At 39.0% G+C, this 12,477-nt stretch overlaps 1 protein-coding gene across 1 annotated transcript in view; it reads left to right on the top strand.

Moving 5' to 3' along the window:
• The window catches only part of LOC129922750 (uncharacterized), a 28,060-nt gene extending 17,726 nt beyond the window's left edge, over window positions 1-10,334 (top strand). The window contains exon 4 of the mRNA XM_056009701.1: window positions 10,126-10,334. Within this exon, the coding sequence (XP_055865676.1) occupies window positions 10,126-10,334 (209 nt within the window). The remainder of the gene's footprint in view (window positions 1-10,125) is intronic.
• Window positions 10,335-12,477: the final 2,143 nt, after the last annotated feature.

The raw sequence follows: 12,477 nt of genomic DNA, 5'->3' as shown, positions 1-12,477 counted from the left end.
TGCACCACCGCAAGTGTATGATTTCCAATGTGTATCACTGGTATTTCTGCAACACCTTGTGCCAGGATTTCAGTCTTGGAGAGGCTGATTGTGAGGCCAAACTCTTGACAAGCAGCTGCCAGTGCATTCACAAGCCTCTGCAATCCTTCTTGTGAATGAGACATGAGTGCAGTATGGTCGGCGAACAGCAGTTCTCTAATCAAGATAAGCCGTCTCTTATATATATATTAGTATTATGAGAATAGAGTAAGAAAGTATAAAGAGAATAGACAAAGAAAGTATAAGATAAGATAAGATAACTTTTATTGATCCAATCAAATAGAAATTCGGTTTGACTACAATTGACAACCTCAGCGTAACTACTATACAACAATATAGATGCACAATATAGATGCACAATATAGATGCACAATATAGATGCACATACGAACGACATTCACACACGAAAAACACATACACATATCCAGCGCTTTATAAATAGACTTCTATGTACTTCTCGATGACGACAGAATGTTAATTTTCAATGTTGGTAATCCAGGGTCTGTTATTACTGAATGTTTTAATTTTCTTCTTTGGTACAATCATGCTTTCACAGAACTGGATGTAGGCCTACGAATTAACAGTTGTGGTAAGTTCATCTTTCTGGGTAGTTGTTTACAAACATGTCTCAGTCTGTTTGCTCCACACAACTTTGTAGCTGTAAAACAGCGTCGTCAGACCATGACTGGATGGACCGTACTTCGAGTTTTGTTGTTTTTAAAACCGATTTGTACACGGGTGTAAGTGTGGTCCGACTCTCCGAGGGGAAATAACGATCAAGATGTGTAGGCCATTTTTATGTTGCTATAACATATGTCCAAGGTTTTATCGTGCCTTGTGGGACAATTAACATATTGACTATGTGTTGGCAAGTGTTGATCCAACGAAAGATGATTGAAATCTCCCATAACTAGTCGGGAGGAACCATAGGAAGGGATTCTCGGAGCGGTACAGGGGACCCACCTCCTCCGGCCCGAGCCTCAAGGCGGCGACGATGGACGCCATCGAAGCTCTGACTGCTCCCTATCCGGACAATTTTAGTAGCAGAGTGCCTGCTGGGTGGACCAAGCCACCCTCCAGATCCTTGCGTTCAATCAAAAATGTCTTTATAGACATAGCGGAAAAAAAAATGCAAACAAAAAAAAAAAAAATGGAAACGAAGACATTACACTCCTCGCGGAATCGAAAGTAATCAAAACGGAAGTAATCTAAACGGAAGTTGAACCCTTAAAGTGCTGAGTGGAGTCTACTGTCTACAAGCAGAGCCTGCCTTACATAATTGGAGGTAAAACGAATAGGGCGGCCCAATGCGAAGTGAATAATGTGGCCTCAAATGAAATAGAAAAGCAAAAAATTAATACCTAAAATATGCAATCAATAATAAACTTTCCTGTTTCACCTGTATTCATATCAAAATCAACAAATAAGTTAAATTCACATAGCTCCCACGGCACTAATATCCTTCATGGACGATCCATGAGACTAGAAGTAACGTTTCCATTATGTCAACAGAGGGAAGACATAACGGTCTTCTAACATATGTCATCTAACAAGTACATCTAAATAGTTGTGACTAAACCTTGACTCATAGTAGAGACTTACAATTAGAGCTAGGGGAGAGGACGTAGTAGAGACTTACAATTACAGCTAGGGGAGAGGACGTAGCAGAGACTTACAATTACAGCTAGGGGAGAGGACGTAGTAGAGACTTACAATTAGAACTAGGGGAGAGGACGTAGTAGAGACTTACAATTACAGCTAGGGGAGAGGACGTAGTAGAGACTTACAATTACAGCTAGGGGAGAGGACGTAGTAGAGACTTACAATTACAGCTAGGGGAGAGGACGTAGTAGAGACTTACAATTACAGCTAGGGGAGAGGACGTAGTAGAGACTTACAATTACAGCTAGGGGAGAGGACGTAGTAGAGACTTACAATTACAGCTAGGGGAGAGGACGTAGCAGAGACTTACAATTACAGCTAGGGGAGAGGACGTAGTAGAGACTTACAATTAGAACTAGGGGAGAGGACGTAGTAGAGACTTACAATTACAGCTAGGGGAGAGGACGTAGTAGAGACTTACAATTACAGCTAGGGGAGAGGACGTAGTAGAGACTTACAATTACAGCTAGGGGAGAGGACGTAGCAGAGACTTACAATTACAGCTAGGGGAGAGGACGTAGTAGAGACTTACAATTAGAACTAGGGGAGAGGACGTAGTAGAGACTTACAATTACAGCTAGGGGAGAGGACGTAGTAGAGACTTACAATTACAGCTAGGGGAGAGGACGTAGTAGAGACTTACAATTACAGCTAGGGGAGAGGACGTAGTAGAGACTTACAATTACAGCTAGGGGAGAGGACGTAGCAGAGACTTACAATTACAGCTAGGGGAGAGGACGTAGTAGAGACTTACAATTACAGCTAGGGGAGAGGACGTAGTAGAGACTTACAATTACAGCTAGGGGAGAGGACGTAGTAGAGACTTACAATTAGAGCTAGGGGAGAGGACGTAGCAGAGACTTACAATTGGAGCTAGGGGAGAGGACGTAGCAGGAACTTACAATTAGAGCTAGGGGAGAGGACGTAGTAGAGACAATTACAGCTAGGGGAGAGGACGTAGCAGAGACTTACAATTAGAGCTAGGGGAGAGGACGTAGTAGAGACTTACAATTAGAACTAGGGGAGAGGACGTAGTAGAGACTTACAATTAGAGCTATGGGAGAGGACGTAGTAGAGACTTACAATTAGAACTAGGGGAGAGGACGTAGTAGAGACTTACAATTACAGCTAGGGGAGAGGACGTAGTAGAGACTTACAATTACAGCTAGGGGAGAGGACGTAGTAGAGACTTACAATTACAGCTAGGGGAGAGGACGTAGTAGAGACTTACAATTACAGCTAGGGGAGAGGACGTAGCAGAGACTTACAATTACAGCTAGGGGAGAGGACGTAGTAGAGACTTACAATTAGAACTAGGGGAGAGGACGTAGTAGAGACTTACAATTAGAGCTAGGGGAGAGGACGTAGCAGAGACTTTCAATTGGAGCTAGGGGAGAGGACGTAGCAGAGACTTACAATTGGAGCTAGGGGAGAGGACGTAGCAGAGACTTACAATTAGAGCTAGGGGAGAGGACGTAGTAGAGACTTACAATTAGAGCTATGGGAGAGGACGTAGTAGAGACTTACAATTAGAGCTAGGGGAGAGGACGTAGCAGAGACTTACAATTAGAGCTAGGGGAGAGGACGTAGTAGAGACTTACAATTAGAGCTAGGGGAGAGGACGTACAGCCTTAGAGTTCTGCTTGAGATTTAATTCACGTTTCGCGATTTTTTTTTCTGAAAAAAATTCTTTGAGTGTGACTAAGGATGGTCCAGCTACAAGACTGGGGGATGGGGATATAGGTCGAGTGTAACCTGATCAAGAAAAGAAAACTGCTCCTCTATTACACCAAATTAGTTTAACAATGCTTGGTTGGGGGTGGGTAGTGATTCCACATACCGCTTCCCCCTCTCTTTTCATTAATCCACTAGTATCTACATTCTTCTATGGAGACAGTTTTTCTCTTCTACCATACCGGTGGCTATTTTTACCTTTTCTTCTTCCGTACCTTTCAACACGCGCCGACACGTACTATCGTAGTTTTCACGGCAGAACTAGGTGTGATGTAATCACCATTCCCTGTTCGGAGCTTCGCCAGCGCCGGCTCCGTATTACATCAGTTACTGTTAGGATCACCGGCAGGCTCGTAAAGGGGAAGGGCAAGGTACGGTGAGTTACCTTGGTCAATACTGATCTCGTCGTTCACTTTCACTTTCTTTGTTAGATCACCGACATACAGTTTAACTGAGGTCTAAGTCGTTCACTTTCTTTGTTAGATCACCGACATACAGTTTAACTGAGGTCTAAGTCGTTCACTTTCTTTGTTAGATCACCGACATACAGTTTAACTGAGGTCTAAGTCGTTCACTTTCTTTGTTAGTTCACCGACATACAGTTTAACTGAGGTCTAAGTCGTTCACTTTCTTTGTTAGATCACCGACAGACAGTTCAACTGAGGTCTAAGTCTAAAATGTGACGTAACATAAACGATGTCCCGATCACATCTCTCTAGTTTGGATCCTATATCGTCGGCCAGCTTCAAAAGCAGTTATGTATGACAAATGCACTCTGCTTGTCACACTCATAAATAAAATAAATTATAGCTTTTGTATAGCGCTACTTTCATGCTTATAGCATGCTCAGCTATGGTCCAATCTCATTTGTGGACCAGTGGGAGGAGGGGGCAACTGGGAGAAATTTTCCGTGCTGGCTTTTAGGCGCTCAGTAAACACAACTCTGCTCGCGTCGGGTGTCGAACCTCGCACGCTTCTCACAGTGTCTCCCCCCTCGTTCCCCTATTTGGTCCAGAGAAGTAGTAACACTCATACTATTTCATCTTGCTGCTCTTTTATCCCATTGAAGAGATTTAATAAAATCATTGATTTTGTATCGGCCCAGTCTCTATTTGGAGCCATCACAAGGTTACTAACTCCGATGCCATTGTAACATTTCCCGAATCTTCCTTTCCATGCCACAATCCAATCATGACTTTCTCAACTTTGTTGTATATATTGCTTTTTTTTTATATTGTTCACTGTTACATTCAATAGTTTTATTATTTCTCTTTATTCTATTACGGTTTGTGTGTGTCAGGCCTACCCGTGTATCTAATTAACCCTGTGCATTAAGCAGTCATTTAAAATTAGCCAATTTGTTTGCTAACTATTGGTAATTAATTATTTTGTTTGGAATCGAAAAAGTGAAAGAAATTGTACTTGAATGATGTGGTGGTGTAAATATTTGTTCTTATTGTATATTATAATATACATATATATTATATAAGAAACAACGAAGATTAAATTACGCTATGACTACAACATGTCAAGCTTAAAGTTGAGGGTTATATATTTGATGTTAATATTTTTTCTATAATTTTTTTCGCCTTTGTAGATCTATGTTATTACTTCTGTTACATAATTTATATCTAGTTTTTAGTTATTGCTTAAAGTCCAAAAGCTTGTTTGCAAAACAGCAACAGAAAAAAGTTGGCAAGTAATTCAAGGGAGATAGTCTAGTATTAAGCCTTAAAATCAAAATGGCGTATATCCAATGACAATATATGGTAATAAGAAATAAAACTTAAAAATATATATTTTAAAAACTATTTATCTCCGAAGAAATCACATTACATATCTGTATTCATGGGTGCCCGCAAGGGGGTGCACTGGATTCTGAGTATCGAAATTTTAGCCATTTGTTCGCGCCATCAAATCAATTAACTTCTAAGTAGCAACTGAACAAGTACGTCAGAAGTAGTGCCTATACTAGTGCTTCCACTGGTTAATGTAGTAGTGATTAGCCTAGGCGTATGGAAAGGATGGCCAACCATGTACGTGCGCGCCTCTGAATTCTGAGTAGCCACGTTTTAGCCAATTAAAAAAAAATATATTTTATGCATCTTATAAAATATTATATGCATCTTCCAGAACTTTTCTTTTTTGGTTTATCACGAAGATGTAGATTTAGTCAAAATCCGGTGGGGGGTTCAAGTGCACCACAATGTACCCCTTAGGGTGCTTATGTATTATTGATTCAAGAGTTTAATAAATTAATGTTTAGGAAAACTGTTCGCATCGGATCGTCTTCTAAGTCTAAATCATGCGCCTGTCTCACAGGTGGCTGTAGCAATGCTGAAGGCTTTCAGAGAAGCTTTGAGGGTGTCCCTAAAACATTTGCTTTGTCCACCTTGTGAGCGCTTTTCTTCCCTTAGTTGGCCATAAAGGAGTCGTTTAGGGATGCGGCGGTCTTCCATTCTGCAGATGGGTGCTGCCCATCGAAGCCTGAACTGCATCAAGATTGTGTGGGTGCTTTGCAGGCCGCTTGTCGAAGGACTTCAGTATTGGCTATTTTTTCTTGCCATTTAACATTAAGTATTTTTATTACACACTTCATGTGGAAGTGGTTCAGTTTTCTTTTTGCATGTTTTTTTATATACACACTTGAGACCAAATCAAAATCCGCGACAGAGGACAGACGTAGACGACGAAAAGAAAATCTTAATCGACCGCCGGCGGACAATATTTTTGCCTGCTCTGGATTTGGTAAAATATTTAGGTCACAGCTGGGGCTGAGTAGCCACGGGAAATATTGCATTCTTCATTAATCTTCGGACTCGAACACAAGCCTTATTATTATGTAGGTCTGTGATCTTATATATGTAGCATTATTTAAATCAGTTCCCCCTCCCCATTGTACTGCTGATTCCTTGCTTTGAAGTAATTACCTTGTGTTCCTTATGTTTCTTGTTTCCTTGTGTTCCTTATGTTTCTTGTTTCTTGTGTTCCTCGTGTTCCTTCTCTCTATCTGTTAGTTTCTGCAGACTTCTACTTATAAGAAAAGAGTCCTTGTAATCACAACAAATTTCCACAAGGATCAATAAAGCAGTCTTAGTCTTAGTTGTAATTCATATGTTGCATATATTGGGCCATAACAATACAGGGCCAGGTAGGCAGTACTGGCTAGTCCACGATATGTAGTCTTGAGCATATATTGGGCCATAACAATACAGGGCCAGGTAGGCAGTACTGGCTAGTCCACGACATGCATTAAGTCTTGACTTGTAATGGACCACCCTTCACTCATACACACACATGTTATTTTATAATGAAAACGCGACATCCTTTTGATACATGCTTTGTCTTGTATTTAGCTGAATATTGGTCAGTGTTTATCACATCGACAACTTTATAAGAAATTATGTTATTAACCAGAGGGATATAATGGACACAAATATTCACCAATAGTATGGCACTGTAATTCGAATGAGCTGAAGATTAAATGTCTCGCTATACAAGGAAACAGATTGTTTACTAGCCTGCATCCTTGACCTTAGATCGGACTACTCTGGGCGTGCTAGGAACATGTTCCAAATCTAGACATTTCCTGTTTTTACTGTATGCAGCAGACCTTTTTCAATGACGTTCAGTCTTGACTTGTCCAATAAAAGCTGGATACATTCTGAAACTGCAAGATGGAGAGCAGTCCAACCTAAGTAATCACTATTGAGACAAGTTAGAATCAGTGGCGTGCCAAATGTGGGGAGAGAAGAGCATCCGCCTCTGGTGCCGGGGCGTAAGGGGGTGGCGCCAAAACATTACAAAACATATATTTCACTAATTCAGATAAGCTAGCATGAATAATTGTATTAATCATTTCACTGATTTGTATCCGCTTTGTTAATTTTCAACCCCAGCCAAATGCAAAGTAAGTAAGTAAGTCAGACACTTAACTTAACTTTTTAAGCAGCATGGCTAAATGTACATGTATTTCTAGGACTGTGACTGTTACTACAGATAGTTCATTAGCTAGCTTCGTTTTCATTATTTGTAAGTTATGTATTTCTCACATGACTATGCAAATATGTATGACGTACACTATTGTAAGGTTGGGGAGGGGGCGCTGACAGCACGAGCCACTCCGGTTGGCTGGCATCCTTGGTACGCCTTTAGATATAATCCTAATATAAAAATAATTGTTAACTTATTAACGAAAGAGACTCACTATCTTAGTCTGAACTGAATGTCCATGTTAGTGATAAAGTGGCCAATCCATGTAATCTATAGAATCCCAACAAGTAGAAAATTAATGAGAAGTACAGTATTTCACGTAGGCACGCAGTCCCAGCTGCGACCTACATATTTTGCCACAGTCAGCGCTGGCATAACTATTGTCCGATGGTGGTCGATTTAGGTTCCAGAGAGCGAAAAAGAGAGAGAGATAGAAGGACAGAGAGGGAGCGGGTCGTTAAACTTCATTGTTACAGATAAAGTAAATCACTTGCTGAAAAGTACGTTAGGGTGATCATTAACATGTAGGCCATTTATTCAAATAATTTTTAAAAAGAAGTGGGTTCCGGCCATAATAAACAATATTAAATAATAAAACCTTGGAACAAATCAACGGGTGTAGCCGGTGTGAACTGCTAGCATGATATTTATTTAATATTTTTGTTTTTTGCCTGAAATGAATTGGGGTCTATTATGTTTGCCTACAATGGCTTAAGTATTTGATGAAACATAAATGAAAAATAAAGATAAAATTTAAAAAAATAGCAAGGTTACAAAGACAATCTGTGGGAAACAAACTGAAAATCGGCCCCCGACTTTGTCAAACCAGGCAAGTAACAAAGGCAGGGTTCAATATTATCAGAATGAAATTTTATCAAAGACAAATGACAGAGAAGAATGGAGAAAAGAGGGTTAACAGATCTTGTGTGGTGCCCCATCGGTCCAGCAGACCAAAGGATAGGTGAAAGTGAATGTGAAATTATATACGAACCTGGCCTAACTGATGTCTTATAATAAATATTTAATTGATCGATTTATTTGGGGGCTAGAACAACAAAGATATATTCACGATTGAAGCCGCAGCGGTTTAATGTACCAAATAAGAAGTCAGAAAACCAAGAAGTATAATGTGTGTAATTCTGTACATTAGTCACAAGACAAGAGTTGAATGTTCTTTTAAAATGCATTAAATTTGCAAATTTTATATTGCAAAAACGTTTATATATCAACAGACTGTAATTGAGAGAACATATTGGAAGAATGTCTATTATTGTTGTAATTTTCTCTGTTTTCATCTGTCATATCTCAAGTACTGACGGTCAGTGTGATCTATTAATATAAACACTATTCTAATAACTTAGACTGTTCTGCCTTATAAAAAAAAGTCGTTAGAATCTCTGGTGTTATAACGTAATAGAAGAGAGATTTTTATTTGGGTAATAACGTCAGAATGTATTACCTTGTATAAGAGCTCATTGGAGTCTCTTTTGTAATTACATGTAAAAAAAAATTAACCAATACCATTGTGCTAAAGGTATTAGCAGTGAGAGACACACTTAATGCCAATCTATAAGGCTTGACTTCCGATTCGAAGATTAAGGAGGAGTATTTTACTTGGCAACGCAGCCTTGCTGTCATCTACTGAGTTTGTCACACCCAAAGCAGACATAACCGTGTGTCTTCCTGTGGTCGGTTTGGGTTCTCTTTCCGCCTGCTACTGAAAGGGGTTCTAACCAAGACAAAAGAAAGGAATGGAGAAAGACGGTCAACTAATCGTGTATGGTGCCCCAATGGTCCAACAGACTAAGGCAGTGTTTCCCAAACTTTTGACCTATGTCTACCTCATTTATAATTTTTGTAACCTTGATTACCCCTTGCCCCCCCCCAAAAAAAAAAGAATAAAAAAAAACTCCAATCAAAATACATTATTTAATTATACACTAAATAATAATGAAAGAACAATGCAATTATAAGTAAAATTTATTGTATAAATAACAATCTATGTGGATCAATGTTGATAATGTTTGTGTGCTGAGATAACAGATATTCGTTCTCTGGTTCTTCATGTTAATTTAAGAGGCGTTTGCTTTTTGACGTGATTTCTAGAAATGCTGACAGAGCATCTTAATGAACACATAAAGTTGGAAAAAGCAAGAAATTTTTTTGGAATGTTTTCAATCACACAACAGTTACCCCCCCCCCTCCCCCATTCGGCTAGTGTTTCCTATGGAAATATCCGATACAGTTTGAGATCAACAGACATAGCTCGTATAGAGTAACATATTCAAATATTTATCAGTTATTGAACTTAAGCCGCCTTCGATATTCATTTTCACTCCACGCACATTTAACTCTTTCTCTCCGTTTTTATTTGTCTTCATTTTGCTCATTACTATTTCACTTCCCTGTTATGACCAAGCTTCAATAGCTTTGTTGTTTGTTATCAGAAAAAGTTGTATCTGGTACAGAATTAAAGGGAATAGCATGCTCTTTTTATTTAACACAAAGTCAAGTTTATAAAATTAAACATTAATTTAATTTAATTAGGTCAAATCAACGATGGTATCGTCGATTAGGAGAGAAAGAGTTAATCATTGTTATTATTCATAAGAACTTTATAAAAATCATTTAATGGATGTCATAGTAACAGCTCTTATATATCGTCATGTAAATTTAAGCCTTATTTTTTCTTCACAGTTATGCTTCAATATGAGGCGAGTGAAGTCACTGGAGATCAAATGCCTGACCAGGTCAATGTAACTTTTAGCACAGAAACAAAATCTCTAACCAAACTTAATCTCAGACGCTCGCGGCATTTTAACCTCGATATTCCTTTGTATAGTTTGGACACCGACCAGGAAGGAATTTTCCATAGAAATAAAGTGAAAACCAGACCCAAAAGGTAAAAACAGTACATTTTAAATTATTTTTTTTTAAGAAATAGTTCCAATAGTCAACATACAAATTACAATGAAGAAAAACTTATTGTGCGAAACTTACTGAAAAGAATGTGATTGTGTTGCGAGCAAGTGTCTGGAGTAACGCATCCCTAAATTATTGTTTACATGTCCAGTGGTTAAGTGTGGGATTTAGGAAATTTAAGCATTGGCATATTTGACACCGGACATTAAGGAACCCGGTAATTTATCGACCCAGAAATTTAGGTACCGGTAAATTAGGGATAGTTTATCATTAGAATAGTTTCTTGATTTCATTCAAAAAAAAAATTCATATCAACAGTGAAAAATACACTCACACACACACACACAAGACTGGCTGCTCGAGTAAAATGTACACACATCGGCATACCATTCCACACGCTTAACACACGCAAAAAAAAGATAATAGATAACTCAATTGCTCAACAAGACTACTGCTATTAACTCTTTCTCTTCGTAATTATTTTCCTCGTTTTGATAGTATTATTCGTTTTGCTCATTTGTACGTAATTTCACTATACTGTTTTGTTTAAACTTCAAAAACTTAACGTTTCTGTTTGTTATCAGAAAATGTTGTATTTGGTATCAAAATGCTCTTTTAACATAACACATATTAAAGCTTATAAATCTAAAAATCAATTTAGTTTAATGGGGATCAAATCAACGTTGGCATCGTCAATTAGGAGAAAGAGTTAAAGCCAGTCGCGAGACGATTTTTGGACGTCTGATAGAAATGTGAAGAAAGCCTGTGCATTAGAGATGGTTGGAATGACATCGCCTCCCTCTCCATGCAGCTGTTCTGGTACAGCTGCGTCGCAGGTTAAAGGCAGGTGCTGGTACAGCTGCGTCGCAGGTTAAAGGCAGGTGCTGGTACAGCTGCGTCGCAGGTTAAAGGCAGGTGCTGGTACAGCTGCGTCGCTGGTTAAAGGCAGGTGCTGGTGCAGGTTAGGGTTAGGGTTAGGGTTAGTGCTGGTGCAGGTGCTGGTACAGCTGCGTCGCAGGTTAAAGGCAGGTGCTGGTAAAAGCTGCGTCGCAGGTTAAAGGCAGGTGCTGGTACAGCTGCGTCGCAGGTTAAAGTCAGCGACTCTCCGATTTTTCCTCAGGGTTGATTTTCTAAGCCTTTACCAAGTTTGGATATCACAACAAAATTAATGTGTATTATTTAGTTGGCCACGGGGATTTCGCCCCACAGTGTTTATTATGTGTATTTCATTAAAAATTTTTTTTTATTATTATAGCTTTTATATAGCGCTACTTTCATGCTTATAGCATGCTCAGAGCGCTTTTGGTCCAATCTCATTTGTTAGCCAGAGAGGGGTATCTAGGAGTTGGTTTTCCGTGCTGCCTTTAGGCGCTCAGTAAACACAACTCTACCCGAGTCGGGTGTCGAACCTCGAGCCCCCTTCTAGGTAGCCAAGCCAAGCCAAGCCAAGTGCACTTGGCCTCTCGACCACGCTTCCAATGTTATTCTGTTCATATTTTTACGTTGTTCATTAGAACACAGTATATCGCCCTGATTTTTTTTTCCATAACGCCAGTGTATTTTTCAATAAAAATCCAGATCTTACAAATGGAAAGGTAATCAAATTAATATGATCAATTCATTTTTTTCATGAAAATGAAGCCTCTCTTGTATCTAATATATTTTAAACATCCTACAGCTAACAAGAAAGGTTTCTGTAGACATACAATGAATATAATTGATTATAACTTAATTAGCTACAATAGCGGAGTCGTTAGTGGGGTCATGAGTTCGAATCCTGGTGAACTTATGGATCCAGAGTACTTCTCTCATCTCACTCAAGTTTAATCTGTGCCTAATATTAGCTGGGGAGAGTAAAAGCATTTGGTCGTTCGGCTGGCCACACAACGCTCTCATTAACTGTCGACCACAGCAACAGTTAAATTTTGCATCTACTCTATCTCTGGGGGTTCAATTTTTATTAATCTTTTTTTTTAATTGAGACCATCCTACGTACAGGACGGATACATAAATGAGAGATGACTTAATGTAGTTTTCATGTATTATCACTTTATAATCCAGTATTTAGTATTTTGTCTAATTTAATATAGGATAAACACTCTCATCATTACATGATCTAGGTTTCTA

This window comes from Biomphalaria glabrata, chromosome 14 (assembly GCF_947242115.1).
Source record: "Biomphalaria glabrata chromosome 14, xgBioGlab47.1, whole genome shotgun sequence".
In the NCBI taxonomy this organism is placed as follows: Eukaryota; Metazoa; Mollusca; class Gastropoda; family Planorbidae; genus Biomphalaria; species Biomphalaria glabrata.
Note: the sequence above shows the minus strand (reverse complement) of the source record. Positions and strands in the feature narration are given on the sequence as shown.